Source organism: Myotis lucifugus, unplaced genomic scaffold (assembly GCF_000147115.1).
Source record: "Myotis lucifugus unplaced genomic scaffold, Myoluc2.0 scaffold_91, whole genome shotgun sequence".
In the NCBI taxonomy this organism is placed as follows: domain Eukaryota; kingdom Metazoa; phylum Chordata; class Mammalia; order Chiroptera; family Vespertilionidae; genus Myotis; species Myotis lucifugus.
The window spans coordinates 4,418,176-4,436,259 of record NW_005871139.1 but is presented as its reverse complement, the minus strand read 5'-3'; the positions used below and the strand labels follow the sequence as shown (position 1 = coordinate 4,436,259).

Here is an 18,084-nt window from a genome sequence, read left to right as displayed (position 1 = left end):
ATGACTGGTGCATGCAGGGATACAAAGGCCTGGCTGGCTCCTTAACCCAATTCTTAAAGAACTATCTTAGCTAAAGATATGGGGTTGGTTGAGGCATTCATTGAGAGTGAATCCTCCCTCTGCTCAATCCTGCTTCCTTTTCTTCCTTTCTTTCCATTCCAAAGGTGGTAATCCCTAGAGGACTCCCCAATAAAACTTCTGCACGCTAATCTCCATCTCATAATCAGCTTCCTAGGAAAACCAAACTGTGACAGAAGTCAAATGGTTGAAATTCAAATTTTGTCTCTAGCTTTACTGGTTGTGTGACCTCTAAAATGGCAATTATAAAAGCAGGTAGTGAGGCTGATATGAGGGTTGAAGATATTAAAGCATGTAAAATGCTTAGAAATGCACCTGGCAAACAATGGACACTCAATAAATGTTAGCTGTTTCTGCCATCATTGTCACATGGTTCAAGTATACAAATTCACCTACAACATGAGAATTACTGGAAGTTATGAGCTGGATAAGACCTTCGGGTTCATCAAGTCTGATGCCCTTAATTTCCAGATGATGAATATCAAGTCTAAATAAGTTAAGTGACCAAAAAATAAATAAATAAATAAATAAGTTAAGTGACTTAGTCAATGTTCCAGAGTTACTAAGTAACAAAATCACCATTCAAACCAGAGCTGATTGCATCCATTGTTGTGTCCACAAAGCAAGACTGCCTCTCAATCTACATACACTTTGTAATTAAATGAAATTTATTAAGAATTGAGTCCCTCCCCTTCACGTTCTTGCCATAATTGAACCTTAGCTCTCCACTGATGAACACTGCCTCCCTTGTGGCTCTCTCCTGCACTTATCTACCATGATCCTATAGATAGGGTGGGTGTTTCCTTTGCTCTTCATTGCTACTCTCAGAGCACTGTCCATTCAAATTCCTTCCAGAAAACTCTTAAATTTGAGACTCATAGCAGCAGACTGTGTGGTGTCATGTGCCCTCATTTCTTTAAGACTTTAATACCCTAATCACTCTATTCTCTCCAATACTACTCTTGATACAATTTGTGGTGATTTCAATATGCAACATCCACTATCCTTCCATGCCCAAGCCTCTGTTTTTGATTCCTCTCCTACAAAGCCCGGTCTTCCACCGTCCTCAGCCACCCACTCTGATTGCCATAAACAGACATTTCTCAAATGTCTGCTTAGAAACAATTCTTCCATGTGCAGGAATATCTTGCTCAATGCAAAGCATTTAGCATCTCTGCCCCTGTCCATGAAATACCAGTGGCAACCCATCCCTACCCCTACAAATTTCTGGACATCTTGGTGGGGGATCAATACCACTCCAGTTGAGAACCACTTACTTAAACCTTATCATTACCAATAAATGCAACTCTTCATAATCTCAAATTCAAGTATCCCTCTCTCTGAGTACCACTTACTTCTAACTCACTACCTCGACTATTGGACTCTTTTTTTAAATATATACTTTATTGATTTTACAGCGAAGAAGGGAGAGGGGTAGAGAGTTAGAAACATCGATCAGCTGCCTCCTGCACACCCCCTACAGGGGATGTGCCTGCAACCAAGGTACATGCCCTTGACCGGAATCGAACCTGGGACCCTTCAGTCCCCAGGCCGACGCTCTATCCAGTGAGCCAAACCAGCTAGGGCTACTATTGGACTCTTAACAATTCCTAGACTCCATAGGAACCTATAATCAATCCATTGAGCCTACCCTCTTCCCTGCTCTTGACCCATCAAATCCCTACTTCCTTATACAGCTTAAACTTCACAGTCCAGTATTACATCTGATACACCTCCAATATCCTTGTCTTTTCCTGCTTCACTGTAGTTCTTTGACTAAGCAACAATCCTGATACCTCAACTACTCTATGCCTGTAACCTGTATGCAAATACCTGAATCTGGAGAAAAACACACAACTAAACTCAATCTCTTTAAATCTGTGGATGAAAGGGGCCACATGCTAACCTGACAAGCTCAGGGAAGGCCTGCATGGCAGTCTTGCAAACTCAGAGACCTAAAGTTAGCACAAAGGATGGTCTGAAATTAAACTTTAACTAAAAGCAGTTATAGTGGGTAGTTACGTTCTAGGCCAGTATCTTCACCAACAAGGTCAACCTTTACCTTAACTGAGCCTGTCTTTTTGCATCTAAGATAATATACCCTTTGAAATGTCTGGGTAACTTGTAACTTCCTTTTTTCTGGACCCTCTTGGGGCACAACCTAATGTGCCTGGGGCTCCAGGACAGATACCACAAATTCCTTCACCCACCTAAGTATGTGTCTATCATTTTACTTTTTATCCAATCCCAGGGTTTCCCTGCTTTGCTTTCTCCCACCTTTCTAGTCTATCACCAATGGATTTCATGTAACCCACCTACCTCCCTTTCTTTTGATTGCAATGTATAAATACAGATGTAACCCGCCATTCTGTGGAGCATTATCTCAATTCGTTGAGGTTCTGCTTCCTGGCATATGTCGACAGTTTGGCTCAAATAAACTCACAAAAATTCTTTACAGGTTTCAGTGGTTTTTTTTTTTACGTTAACAAATCCATGATCAGTAACCTCAAGTGGACTTTAATGCTCTCCAGCAATCCTACTACATATCCCTAGTCCACTTATGTCCCTACTGTCCTAGCAGACTATTTCATCCTTTCTCCTTCATCTGTTCTTCTCAAAGTATTTTATTTCACTGAAAAACAAAGACGCCATCAAAAGAAAACTTTAGGGTATCTTATCTCAAATCTACCTGCCTAATCTATTTACTTTCTTTCTTATTATGATGTGCCTGTGCTCATATAAAACAAATTTTTCTACTAATTCTCATCTTCCCTCCTCAAGGACATAATTGCAGGATTGCCCTCTCTCTCCTGTATCATCAAATGTTTCCCTTCTACTTTATCATTCCCACTGGTATACAAATAGTCTATTACTTCCATCTTAAAAAGTAATAATAAAAACAAAACTTCCATAACCTACACCCCCTCCAGAAAATTCACTTTTTAGCTCTATTTTGTAGCAAAAAAATCCTCAAAGAAGTTGTCTATCCATTTTGTGGTCAATTGAGTTTATCTACTCATTTTCTTTATTTTTCTTTCTTTCTTTCTTGTGTCTACTCATTTTCTCTCCTCTCTTTTTTTCATGCACTCTTGGATCCAATTAGATTTTCATCCCCACTCAAACTGAAATAGCTCGTATCGAGATTATCAATCAACTAACTCCCTGCTGCCAAGTAGAGTCCATTCTTGTTATTTGTGGTAGTTATGTTCCATAAAGTCACCTTGTACACTGAACTGACAAATTCTGAACCACAGCTACCAGGGAAAATACACAGCCAGCTTCCTGCAAACCTGGGCACATTTTCACCAACTGGTCAATACATGACCTTGTTTTATGTTTAAAGACACATTATTATTTTTTTTAAAAGGGGAGAATGATGATTTTTATTTTTTAAAATATATTTTATTGATTTTTTTACAGAGAGGAAGGGCGAGAGATACAGAGTTAGAAACATCATTGAGAGAGAAACATCGATCAGCTGCCTCCTGCACACTCCCTACTGGGGATGTGCCCACAACCAAGGTACATGCCCTTGACCGGAATGGAACCTGGGACCCTTGAGTCCGCAGGCTGATGCTCTATCCACTGAGCCAAACCGGTTAGGGCGAAAGACACATTATTTAAATACATACATTGTTAATTCATTAACACTGAACTCACGGTCAATAGCACTAGAACTCATGCCTGAATGTAACTAATTTAACCCATGTATTTTCTACATAAGGTATATCACAGTCTTTTTGCACTTAGACAACACTCACTGCTATGCCTAAAGGCCATTTTAAACAGCAAAATCACCAACAAAAAGTACAAAAATGCAAAAAAAATGGCACTAACTAGAACACAAAAGAAGAACTGTTTACAAAATGAGAGCTAAAATAAGACAGAGCACTGTCTTTTCAACCTCAGCTGGGAAGGTGTACATCAAGTGATTAAAATTTTTCACCATTCTGTGCATCTCCACTAATGACCACAAAAGTGCTGTGAGTTTTTATTTGGAGGATACAAATAAGTTGATCAAATATGTGAATTTGCAAATACAGAATCCTTGAATAATGAGGCTCGACTGTGTAATAGTTATTTTTTACTCCTCATTTTACCTACCAGCAGCATTGTACACAGTTGACCATCACCTCATTCTTAATTTCCAGATCCCAATTTCTCTTGATTTTCATCTTACCTCACTGACCATCCCCATTTAATCTCCCCCAAATCCAAATTTATTTATTTTAAAAAAAGTTTTTTGTATTGATTTCAGAGATGAAGGGAAAGAGATAGAACATCAATGAGAGAGAATCATTGATCGGCTGCCTCCTGCACACACCCTACTGAGGATCCAGCCCGCAACCCAGGCATATGCCCTGACTGGAAATCGAACCTTGACCTCCTGGTTCATAGGTCGACGCTCAACTACTGAGCCAGGCCCAGGCCCAGGCCCAAACGCCAAATTTAGAAAGCCTCAGAGCGAAATCTATTAACCTCCTTCTCTCTGATTATATTCGTTCCACAGTAATCTCATCTAGTCCCGTGATTTTAATTGTATTTCTGTTCAATGGATATTGTCCCACAGCTCTGGGATGCTCTGTTGTTGTTCTCCCCACATTTTTTTTTCTTTAAGTTTGGATAATTTCTGTTGACCTATCTTCAAGCTCAGCAATTATTTCCTTGGCTGTGTCAAGTCTACTAATAAGCCCCCATACATACTCCATGTATGTCATAATTTTTATTTCTAGCACTAGAGGGCCGGTGCATGAAATTCGTGTACAGGTAGGGTCCCTAGGCCTGGCCAGCGATCAGGGTTGATAGGGGCCTTCCTTCGTTCTGTGCCGCCCTCTGATGGTCAGTGCACGTCATATTGAGGGTCAAACTCCCGAGGGGACAATTAGCATATTAGCCTCTTATTATATAGGATTTCCAGTTGACATACAGTTTCTATTCCTCTGCTGAAACTTACCATCTATCCATACATGTCCATCTTTTACACTAGAGCCTTCAATATGTTATTCATTGTTATTTTAAATTTACTCTCTTTTTGTTTTAACAGTTGGGTCATCCTGAGTTTTTTATTATTCTTACTTTTGACAGTTGTTTTGCTTATTTGTACATGTTTCATAATTTTTGCATGAGTAGTAAAAATTCTTCTACTAGCTTTAGTGGGGGAGGGGGGTAAGAGAGGGTAGGGATTGAGTCAATCTATTTAGATTGAGCTGGGTTTTAGTTTTCTTGTTATGATTACCTTAAATGCACCTCCAGCTTCAAATTCCTCCCCTGTGACCTACTGTTTAGAGTGGAGGCTGGTTTGCCAGAGTTTTTCTCCATGTTCTTACTCCCCCCTCAACTTCAAGCTTTCTCTGTGCATTTGCCCCAGAGTCGCTCTCCATATTCTTGCCCCTCCCCAGGAGTAAACTGCTGTTGATTTACTTGCTAGCAGGGGAAAGGTGCTCTGTTATTCTGACCCAGTCTCAGGCCCTACAACCCTGAGTTTTAGTGGATGGGGCTTGCTCCCAGTAGGAAGAAAATTAATGGTCTGAACCTAGGATAGTTTCCTGCCCTTCCCTCAGGGTTTATGGATTTTCTTTATCTTTTCATATCTGCCAGTCACAATGGAAAATGGGATTTATTCCCTTCCCCTATTGCTTAAAGCTGCTTTCCACAGGGAAAAGGGGTCCAGGCAGGCCTGTACCACCTAGTGAGGCTTCCCCTGGTCTCCCTTGCTTCTCCTAATCTTCCTCAGGAGCAACTGTTGAAGGTCCTTGGAGAAAAGCCTACAAGTGGGTGTTATCTATCCTTGTGTCTGCAGTTCCCAAGGGTTCTATTCCCATGCTAGCCCACAATTAGACGTTAGCAATTCATTAAAAATTTAGCTGAACTGTTCTTTCCCCGTATGACAGACCTGCCTTCTTCCTGTCCTCTACTACAGGTAAGCCATGACCATATCCCATCTCTGATGGATTGAGAGAAGTTAGTTTCTTCTGATTTTAGGGTAAGATCAATACTCTTTCTTTCACCTGGCTGTGAAAGAAACTCACTCAATGGTTGAGCGTCGACCTATGAACCAGGAGTTCACGGTTTGATTCCCGGTCAGGGCACATGCCTGGGTTGCAGGCTCAATCCCCAGTGGGAGGCATGTAGGTGGCAGCCGATTGATAATTCTCTCTCATCATTGATGTTTCTCTCTCTCTCTCCCTCTCTGAAATCAATAAAAACATATTTATAAAAAATACTTTTTCGCTCTGACCGGTTTGGCTCAGTGGATAGAGCATCAGCCTGCGGACTGAAGGGTCCCAGGTTCGATTCCAGTCAAGGGCATGTACCTTGGTTTGGGGCACATCCCCAGTAGGGGGTGTGCAGGAGGCAGCTGATCGATGTTTCTAACTCTCTATCCCTCTCCCTTCCTCTCTGTAAAAAATCAATAAAATATAGTTTAAAAAAAAAACCTTTTTCTTTCTACATCCTAGTGCAGGGGTGGGCAAACTTTTTGACTCGAGGGCCACAATGGGTTCTTAAACTGGACCGGAGGGCCGGAACAAAAGCATGGATGGAGTGTTTGTGTGAACTAATATAAATTCAAAGTAAACATCATTACATAAAAGGGTACGGTCTTTTTTTTTTTTTAGTTTTATTCATTTCAAACGGGCCGAATCCGGCCCGCGGGCCGTAGTTTGCCCACGGCTGTCCTAGTGGAAGCCAAAAATCACCCCCATGAGTTTAAATACCACTTATATATCCACAACTCCTAAATTTACATTTCTAGTCTGGACCTCTCCCCCGGACTCCAGACCATATATATCCAACTGCCGACTGGACAAATCTACTTGTTTGGTTTGGCAGACAAACTCTAAGGGGGCCCCCATTATCCCTTCCTCCTGGTGTTCATGTCTTTGTGTAATCCTCTCGCCTTGAGTTGTGGGAGGGTCCTATGGCTTCTAACCAACAGAACAAGGCAAAGATGATGGGATACCATTCCCATGATTACGTTATGTTTTATGGCAAAGGAATGGGATATCATTCCCTTGATTATGTTATATTACATGACTGTCTTGCTAGCAGACTCTCTTCTCACTCTCTTGTTGGAAAAAAAGAAGCAGGCTACCAGACTCATAGAGAGCAGGGTGACAGCTGGGAGGGGGGGCAAGAGGGGGAGGCAGGGAACATGGAGGGATTGAGCAACAAAAGAAAACAAAGAACTCAGGGACAGGGACAACAGAGTGGTGATTGTGGGGGGGGGGGTGGAAGGGGGTGAGAAGTATGGAGGGCTAAATGATAATGGGGAAAATTAATATATATATATATTTTTGAAGCAGGAGCGCTGGCTAGTGTTGCTAAATGATTAGAGCATCAGCTGGAGGACCACTTCTGGGTCAAGGGCATGTACCTCAGTTGCAGCCCCAGTAGGAGTGCGCATGTGGGAGGCAACTAATAGATGTACCTCTCTCATGTCGATATCCATCTGTCTGTCTCTCCCCACCCCCTCCGCCCTCCCTTCCACTCTCTCTAGAAATCAATGGAAAATATATCCTCAGGTGAGGATAGAAAAAAAAGACGAAGCAGGCTGCCATGCTATGAACTGCTTATGGAGAGGGCCACATGGCAGCAAATTGCAAATGAACTCTTAAGAGTTGACCGTGGCCTCCCATCAACAGCCGACAGAAACCTGAAGCTCTCAGTCCTACAGCTGCAACAAAATGAATCCTGCCAACAACCTGAGTGAGCTTAGATTGTTCTCGTCTAGTCTCCCGATATGAACCCACACTAGCCACCTTGCTTGTAACCTGGTGAAACTCTGAAGCAGCGATCCAGCTAAGACAAGCCTGACTCCACAGAAACTGTGAGATAATAAATGTGTTTTAAGCCCTAAATTTGTGGTGATTTGTTTTGCAACACAGAAAACTAATACAGATAGTATCACAAATTTTACAAGCCAAACTCCTAACTGCCAACATCTCCTTAAAAAGAAAAGAAAAACATGCCCCAGTGTTGTCCATGTCAATAAATGGCAACTCCATTCTTACAGTTATTCAAACCAAAAACTGCAGTCAATCTTAACCCCTTTTTTATCTCTAAAACCCACATTGACTCTAAAAGCAATCACTTTTGCCTTTACAAATCATACGGAGACACTAACTTGATCTCAATACCACTGTCTAAGCCACTACTGTCTCCATGCACTTTGTTATAACTGCCTCCTAACTGGCTTTCCTGCTTCCACTTTCAAAAAGCAGCCAGAGTGATCATATTAAAATATCAGTCAGTTAATGTTTTTCTCAAAATACTCCAAAGGTTCTCCATCTCACCCAGATTTAAAAACCAAAAATCGTACAGTCACATATAAGGCCTACATTATCTGTTGTATAATGTAGGGAAGAGGCAACTAATAGATGTATCTCTCCCCTCCCACCCCCTTCTCTGCCTCATCTCGTATCACTCTCCTCATTCCTCCCTCTTCCACCACATCGGCTTCCTTGCTGTTCCTTAACCATGTCAAGTGCCCATCAGTCTCAGAGTTTTACAACTGTTGGTCCATATAACTGAAGAGGTATTTCCAGAGACAGGACTTCTCTCACTGCCTTCTATAAAAAGGCAAGCCCCACTGTCCCCACCAATAACTTCCTATCCTTCCTACCTAGTTTTTCTTAGTCTCCACAGCATATCCTGCCAACTGATATTCACTTTATTGCCTGTCTCCCCAAAACCAGAATGTAAGTTCCATGAGAGCTGAGACTTTTGTTCATTGCTGTACTCCCCGCTAAAACTGAATGATTGAATAAATATTGCTATATTAGATACTGTTTCCTTACAAAATTTAGAGTCTAACAGTCAAGCCACAGTGACATTTTTAAAAATCATTACACAACTATTTACTACCTAGAAATGTACTTATTCTACCTCACTGTAAATATGTTTCTAAGGAAACTTGGAATACATTCACAGGTAACCAAAATAACTGAGATACAGAAGTAAGCTAACTGAATTAGAACATTTTTGTGAAGGGCTCTAATAAAAGAAAAGTAACTGGAAGAATCCATCTATTGTTTTTCCAGAGCCATCTGGAGAAGATACTGTTCTTCATAGATATAGCCAAATAATAGAGAAGGATGCATCAAGCTTGAAAGACTGACCTTTTAGGTGTCTGTTTCTCAAACTTTTTGGTCTCAAGATCCTTTTACACTCTTACTCATTATTAATGACCTCAAAGAACTTTTATTTATGTGGGTTTTTATCTACCAATAATTCATGTAAAATTCAAACAGAAATTTGAAAAATATTTAAGTTCATTTTAAAATAACAACCATAACTCCATTATGTTAGTATAAATAAAATATTTTCATTAACACAACTAAATTTCTCTCCAAAATTAGTGAGAAAAATAACATTGCTTTATATTTCTTCAAACCTCCTCAATGTTTGAGTTAATAGAAAATGGCTAAATTCTCTTACTGCTTCTACATTAAATATGTTGCCATATGTTATTTTGGTTGAGGGGAGGAGTGTTTTAATAGTCTTTTCAGGTAATTGTAAATATTCTTCTTTGATACCACATCAAAACTTGACAGTTTATAGTTTCTTGAAGTTTGTTTGCAAGGTACAATCTGAACTTTGTTTACTCTGCTAACATTAAAATCCACTGTCTGTCTTGCACTCTGAATGGGTCTTGTACCCATACATGACTTTATTAAAAAAGTTTGTAATTATTAGGAAGCTGTCAAGTTCACAATGGTGAATAAAAGTTTTTCAAAATTCTTCTTTTTGCTTGAATGTTCGTATCTCCCCACTGGCAACAAATCCTGCCAGTTGTTTCCCTTGAACTGGGTCAGGTGCATGGATCAGACAATTTGAAATTTAAAAACATCAGTTCTGCCCTAGCCAGTTTGGCTCAGTGGATAGAACGCCGGCCTGCAGACTGAAGAATCCCAGGTTCGATTCCGGTCAAGGGCACATGCCCGGGAGGGCTCAATCCCTAGAGCAGGAGGCAGCCTATCAATGATTCTCATAATTGATGTTTCTATCTCTTTTTCCCTCTCCCTCTCTCTCTGATATCAATAAAAATATATAAGTAAATAAAAATATGAACATCAATTCTGCAGTACGCATGCCTGTCCATTTAAATACTCTAATGAATGACTATTTTTCAGTTCAACAAAAATACCCACAATAAATATACTGACCTGAAAACCTACTACTGTAACTATTAGTCTGTTTAAATTAATGTAATAAGCCAAATAATTTTTACTTTCTTTAGCAGCAACAAAATTGGTCTAAAAAAATCTAAATCATGCGCCACATAAAATGAAATCTACTTCAAGTTTTGAAAAGTATATACAACATTAAATATACATTGTATAAAAGAAAACTGAATGATCTTGACAAGATCTATATATATGTATAAAAGAGTGTGCTAGCTGGTTTGGCTCACTGGATAGAGCATTGGCCTGTGGATTGAAGGGTCCCGGGGTTCAATTCCGGTCAAGGGCACGTGCCCCGGTTGTGAGCTCGGTCCCCAGTGGGGGGTGTGCAGGAGGCAGCCGATCGATGATTCTCTCTCATCATTAATGTTTCTCTCTCTTGCTCTCCCTCTCCCTTCCTCTCTGAAATGAATAAAAAAATATTTTTAAAAAAAGGCTAAGTATCTGTCTGACCGTTAGCTATGATGCACACTGACCACCAGGGGGCAGATGCTCAACACAGAAGCTGCCATGACACGCACTGGCCATTTAAAAATAAACGGCACCACGGACCTGGCGGCGACAAACCAACACCCGGCTTTCCCCAAGTGGGACACAGGTCCCACCACCACCCCAGAGCTACACCACACCAAATCACAGCCAACTCTGCCAAGACCCCATGGTGCAAAATGCAGCCCCCAGCCCAGCCCGGAACGGTCACTGTGGGTGCTGGGTAATGGCATCACATAGCAACGCCCAGCTTCCTCTCCCTAGTGACTAGCCTCCTTGGAGTTTCTTCAGCCCAGGAACATGACTTGCTTTATAGCCAGGTGCAAACATTTCACACTTTAACCAAATGTCTATGAAGCGTTTTCACATGCCTCATCTCATTTGATCCTCACATAGGTCCTAGAGTAGGTAGATAGGAGACTCAGTGGAATCCTATTTTCTTTTCATTAGCCAGAAAACAAAGATGTAGAAAGTTTAAAAACTTGACCCGACTAAAAAGAAGTGGTAGAACTTGAAAATGACTTCAGGTTTTCTCACTGCGCAGAATATAGTCAAACACTACTGTAGTTAAACCCTTTGTTCGCCCTGTGTGATCTACAATAATAATGTGCTTCATGTTGATATTTACTGCTGTGTTGCTGACAATTACTTGAAAGAGAAGTTGGGGTGCTTCACTGGGCTGGAAAAAATTTAGCTAAATCAGAAAGCAGGTCTAATTAAGCAAGTTTATTCTACATATATAAAAGGCTAAGTTCACTTGCACAAGTGCAATACATATAAAGCTCTTGCTGGTGCCAATCACAAGTGTGTGTTCAGATCTGTCATTGTTGATTGTGAATTTGGTTGACACTTCTATGATAGAGAAAGGGTGAATAGCGATATTAAAATATTTCTTCTAATTAATTTCCTTTCAATGTGCACAAATCCGTGCACCAGAACACTAGTATTTAAATAAAATCTACCTTCCATGTATTTCAACACTTTATAATTTGTTTGTTTTTGTTTTTGGCTTGGTTCTTTTTAAAACATTAGTAATTAGAGATCTGAAACAACCAATTAATCTGCATATAAAATATTCCTAACTGGCTCAATATGTTGGCTGGTCCTTGCCTTACCTGTTGAGCAATATGAGAAATATGAGCTCCTTGAACTGTTGAACTAGGCTGAGATGCTGTCTCTGAAGTGTTACTCTTGTGGGAATCTTCCATAATCAACTGTAAAGAAAAAAAGTCAATTAAAAGATGCTTTCTAATCATTTTCAAGAGATCTGAATTCATTTCTTTTCTTAACATGCATACATTTTCAGAGGAACAAGACAAAGCTTTTCTATACGATGGGCTGAGCTCAATTTAACCAGACTCAGTATGTTCCCACAACTCTGCTCCGGGAGTGTAGCAAACTAAGCATAGGATCTTAAAACTGGTAATGAAAAATACTGTAGAATATGTATAGTACACTGCACAGTTGTGTAAGAACTGATAACTTGGTTGCCTCCATTAAAAAGAATTGGGATGCCCTAACCAGTTTGACTGTGGATAGAGCATCAGCCTGCAGACTGAAGGGTCCTAGGTTCAATGCCAGTCAAGGGCTCATACTGTGGTTGTAGGCTCCTCCCCTGAATGTGCCGTGCAGAAGGCAATCAATCCATGTGTTTCTCTCACATCGATATTTCTGTCTTTCCCTCTCTCTTCTACTCTCTTTCTAAAAAAAAAGAAAGAATCAAATCAGTGGAAAAAATCCTCAGGTGAGGATCTAAAAAAAGACTTTTCCTTACATATTATTAAGTACTAGAGGCCCAGTGCACGACATTCATGCACTTGGGGGGGGGGGGGTCCCCCCTCAGCCCGGCCTGCACCCTCTTGCAGTCCAGGATCCCTTAGGGCTGTGGTTGGCAAACCGCGACTCAACGCCACATGTGGCTCTTTGGCCCCTTGAGTGTGGCTCTTCCACAAAATACCACGTGTGGGCGCGCACATACAGTGCGATTGAAACTTCGTGGCCCGTGCAAAGTCGGTATTTTGTGAAAGAGCCAGTACTTTGTGGAAGAGCCGGTATTCTGTGGAAGAGCCACACTCAAGGGGCCAAAGAGCCGCATGTGGCTCGCGAGCCACGGTTTGCCGAGCCGCAGTTTGCAGACCACTGCCTCAGGGGATGTCCTTAGCACTGCTGCGGAGCAGGAGGAGCTCCCGCCACCACTGCTGCACTCACCAGCCATGAGCCTGGCTTCTGGCTGAGCAGCGCTCCCCATGGGAGCGCACCAACCACCAGGGGGCAGCTCCTGCATTGAGCATCTGCCCACTGGTGGTCAGTGTGCATCATAGCAACTGGTCATTCCGCTGTTCAGTCGATTTGCATATTAGGGTTTTATTATATAAGATGATAGTCTTCCTGTCCATGGACATAGCACAGCATTCCTTTCTCTAGCCTAGGGACAGTTTCTAATTGCACATATAGTTTTATGTGGAAAATTTGAGAAGAAGTTGAACTAATTAACTAAATAAACCTATACCTAAGGAGGCTCTAAAAAATCTAGCTGATCTAATCAACTGGAGGATATGGCAGCTGGTTAAGAATGAGAATAAATGGGTTATACGAGATGGAACATGTCAAATGAAGAACTACTTAGAAAAAGACTGGTAAAAAAACTGGGTAGAATTTAAGTTTTTTGTGGTTTTGTGCAATGACATAATAAAGAAAAAAAGAGAAGGCTAGCCTGCAAACATATGAAAGGATGCTTAATATCACATCATTGGGAAAATGCCAACTCAAAACTACAATGAGATACCACCTCATATCCATTAGGGTGGCTAATATAAAACAAACAAAAAAGAAAATGTGTTGGTGAGGATATGGAGAAATTGGAACATTTGTGCACTGTAGTGGGAATGTAAAATATTGCAGCTGCTGTGAAAAGCAGTATGGTGGTTCCTCAAATAATTAAAGATAGAATTACTATTTGATCCAACAATCCCACTTCTAGGTATATATCCATTAGTTCTGTGAGCTATCTATCTGTTCATATTACTTGTCCATCCACCTACCAGAACTTAGTGTTTTCCTTATTAGCCTACATTATTTCTTCACATAAATTTATTTTAATCCTCATGTGAGGACATGTTTACACTGATTTTTTAAAATATATTTTTTATTGATTTCAGAGAGAGGAAGGGAGAGGGAGAGAGAGAGAAACATCAATGATGAGAGAGAATCATTGATTGGCTGCCTCCTGCACACCCTCAACCCAGGCATGTGCCACTGGGACCCTTCAGTCCGCAGGCCTTCGCTCTATCCACTGAGCCAAACCAGCGAGGGCCATTGATTTTTTTAGAGGGAGAGGGAGAAGGAGAGGGAGAGGGAAAGAGAAAGGAACATAACATTGATCGGTTGACCATGCACACAACTCGACCAGGAATGGAACCCGCAACCTAGATATGGGCCCTGACTGTGAATCAAACCTGCAAACTTTCAGTGTATGAGACGTTGCTCCAACCAACTGAGCCACACCAGCCAGAGCTCTTCATATAAATGTTATTTCTATTGTGTTGATACAAATACTTTCTCAATATGATTTAACCATGCTTATTTTAAAAAGTTTTCATATGCTTTTACTGATTTTTAGAGAGAGAGGAAGGGAGAGAAAGGAAGGGAGAGGAAGAGGGGGCGGAGGAGAGAAAGAGAAAGACGGGTTGAGAAAAAGACAGGTTGAGAGAGAGAAAGCGAGAGAGAAGACAAACATCCTGTACTGGGGATCAAACTGCAACCTTTAGGTGTATGGGACAATGCTTGAACCAACTGAGCCACACCAGCCAAGGCTATTTTAAAACTTTTGATTTTGACAAATTCATCTAGTTATTTCCTTTGTTCTTTCTTCAACTGCTTTTAAGCCTACCTAATAGTCCCTTCTTCAGGAACAGTGCCATGATTTTTTTCATCTACACTAATACAAATGTAATTCCACAAAGTAAACATACAGACAGCGCCAAAGATAGAATTACATATTTTCTACATACTATTTCTAGTGAAATAGACTTTTTTAAACACTCCACTTCAGAAGACATGGTTAGAATATAGAGTTAAGAAGAAAAAAGATGTAGTGCTAAAGCACTGAAATAAGATTTTTGAAAAGCTTGTTAAATTACTGGAAATGCTACTCTTCTGTTCGTTCCGCTGTGACTCACTGATTTTCCCTCCCTAACATTATTATGAAATCCTATATTAATGGAAACTAACATAATCAACAAAACAACAAACATTTCCTACAGTTAGCAAATAGCATCGTGGACAATTATTACAACTATATTTCCTATGGAAAAGAAGAAAACCTATTTTCAATGATTTTTTTAAGGAGGAATCAGTTTTGGCTGGTGCCATTTTGGGGCTCAGCCCATCAGGTTTATCAGGTGACGTAAAAAATTTATAATCCCTTAAAAAAGAAAAGAAAAAGAGGAATCGGCTTCTTTTCCCCCAAAATGAAAACAGCTTTATAGTTTCATCTCATTATAAACAATCTGTATTTTAAGGACGTTATCAGAATATAACCTTTATTTGTTCACTTATTTTTACTTATTATTCCTAAAACTGAGGTTAAGATAAACAATCTGTTAAAAACTTGCTCAACACACAATAAATTTTGTGTGTACAAAGGCACTTAAATAAAGTAAGCCCTGGGCAGCTGCTGGAAGCTTAGATGAGACAACCTCAAGTAGGGCAGAATCACAAGGAGGCAGTGAAACAGCTTCAAAAGTACCAAGTATGTGGAGAGCTGAGAAATAGCAGCAGGCTGTGATCTTGCTGACGACATAGTGAGAAATATAAGTAAAGGCATGGTACTTGTTTTGGTTTTTTTTTAAATAGAGATAGGAAGGAACAGAGAGAAACATGGATTTGTTGTTCCATTTATTTATGCATTCACTGGTTGCTTCTTATATGTGCTCTGAAGGGAGATGATACCTGAAACCTTGAAGTTGGGATGATGCTCTAGTCCAGTGATGGGGAACCTTTTGAGCTCAGCGTGTCAGCATTTTGAAAAACCCTAACTTAACTCTGGTGCCATGTCACACATAGAAATTTTTTGATATTTGCAACCATAGTAAAACAAAGACTTATATTTTTGATATTTATTTTATATATTTAAATGCCATTTAACAATGAAAAATCAACCAAAAAAAATGAGTTCGCGTGTCATAGGTTCGCCATTACTGTTCTAGTCTAACCAATTGAGCTAACCAGCCAGAGCAAAGCATAGCACCTTAGAGAAAACTTTCAAAGAAAAAAAAATTATGTGCTAGACACCAGGAGCTTTTAAATATATTATCTGCTGGATTCCCTAAATTGAGGCTCAAAAAAATTGTTATTTACTGTGGATCTCACAGTAAGATGTGAATGCAAGACCTGCGGCCAGAACTGTTTCAATCCAAAGTCTATGTTCTTTTATTCTGTATTGCCCCTCTACTCTCACGTTCCCAACTTGTCCACCTGACAAACTTCTCTGTTTTCAAGTTACATCCCAAACATTATGTTCCCTATTGATCCAGGTCCCTCCTTTCTTAATGCTTCCACGGTGCATTGCAGATATTTCTAAGGAGGTTACTTAACACTCTGAACTGTGTTTATTGGCATGTCAGTTTCCCTTAGTCTTTTAAAAAACTTTTATTTATTTATCATCACAATTGATCCCCCATACCCTCTTCCACACCACCCCCACCCCTGCCACTGTTTCCCTTAGTCTTAGGCACCTAAGGTCAGTGCTTGTATCATGTGAATGTATGTTTTGTGCCCAGCAGAGACCCTCACATATACAGTAAATAGTAAACATCAGCAAATACAGTGTAGTACTCTCACATGATGAAGAGTGTCGTAGTCCCTCACCTATAGAGGATGTTGAACTATGAGAAAGCTTGAGGCAAGGCGTCTCTTGCTCACCTTTTTCACAACTGAATTCATGATCTCCCCTCAAAATTGCTTCTCTTAGTCATACTGAATTTCTTTCAGATCTTCAAACGTGCCTGCCTCGCTTTCTCTCACCTTCAGGATTGTATACATATTCCCTCTGCAGAAACACTATCCCCCTCTCTTCATGTGACCCTTTCCTATGGTTATTCTTCAGGGCAAACTCTCCTACCTCCCTTAGGCTGGTCTAGCAGCTCTGGCACGTTCCCCCTCTTCTCATGGCACCTATCACAGTATTTAATTGCCTGCTTTACGTCCCACAGAATGCAAGCTCCAGGGAGTCAAAGACCACATCCTGTTCCCAATATAACACTAATATCTTATACATTTATTACTGTTGTATAAGTCCATGTGTTCAGTTCGGCTTACCTACTTAAAACTGATAGAAACAATGGTTAAATAAATATGTTTAGACAATTATCTCAACCCAGCCTTAGAAATAGGGACAATTCAGGCACAGGAAAACACTCTATGTTAGAGTTGGAAATTCATTATAAATAAATGGGGGGGAAAGCACATTTTTAAAAAAGCATTTTTAAAGTATTTTTAGATGGGACTACCTCCTACTGGAGATAGAGTAGTACTGTAAGATGTATCACAGACCAAACATAACCTTAAAGGATATCTACAAATAACAGAGCGAATACATTCAGCTTCAGAACAAAAGAATTATTCTGATTGAGCCAGAGGAGACCGCACGCTTTCATGTATAAGAAAAATAGCGTTTTAATAAAACGGCGTATCTCTGTTGTGTTGGTAACGGAAGTCTCAGGATAAAACACGTTTTGCAAACATAAGAGTACGAACTCTCCTCCCAAACGGCCAGTTTGACGAAGATGCTTGCCAAGCCCGTGCCGAAAAAGCCTCGGAAGGCGAAGGCTCTCAGTGCCCACAGCCCCCTGGCCTCGAAAGCTAACCGAGTAAGCAGACATTCTCTGACATCGACCACAATTTCGGGGCGACGATGCTGCCCGCTGCCCGGCAGCTGACGCTCCGGAATCCCACGCTTAGATTCATGACTCGGGGGAGGACCATCAAAGACGCGTCCTCGTTTGGTCGTCGGTCCAGAGCTAACAGACGACCTTCTGCGGGTCCACACCCGCCTTCTCGCTCATCACCTGCATCTTTCCGTTACTGCTGTGTGTCTGTCTGTTTTACTGTCTCCCACTCGACTGTCAAGTCTAAGAAGGTAAGGGCCGTTTCTGCCCTGCACGGCGGGCGGACCTGGGGCCTGGCACCCCGAGGGCGCCCGGTGCGCGGCCGTGGGCTCCCCGGAGAAGGCAACCGGTCCCGGACCGCGCTCCGCAAACCGCGCGCATACCGCAAGGTCACGCGGTCCGCCCCGGCTCCTCGCGCCATCCACAGATCTTTCCGCAGAGATAGA

At 41.0% G+C, this 18,084-nt stretch overlaps 1 protein-coding gene across 6 annotated transcripts in view; it reads right to left on the bottom strand.

Moving 5' to 3' along the window:
- Positions 1 to 18,084, bottom strand: part of ATF1 (activating transcription factor 1) — a 57,449-nt gene that overhangs the window by 38,369 nt on the left and 996 nt on the right. For 5 of the 6 annotated variants that reach the window (XM_014458247.2, XM_014458246.2, XM_023756359.1 and 2 more), the window contains one exon: positions 11,867 to 11,965. In XM_014458247.2, the coding sequence (XP_014313733.1) occupies positions 11,867 to 11,959 (93 nt within the window). In that variant the 5' untranslated portion in view covers positions 11,960 to 11,965. Of the gene's footprint in view, positions 1 to 11,866; positions 11,966 to 18,084 lie in introns of those variants that run through there. The other variant, XM_023756360.1, reaches the window with a different exon arrangement.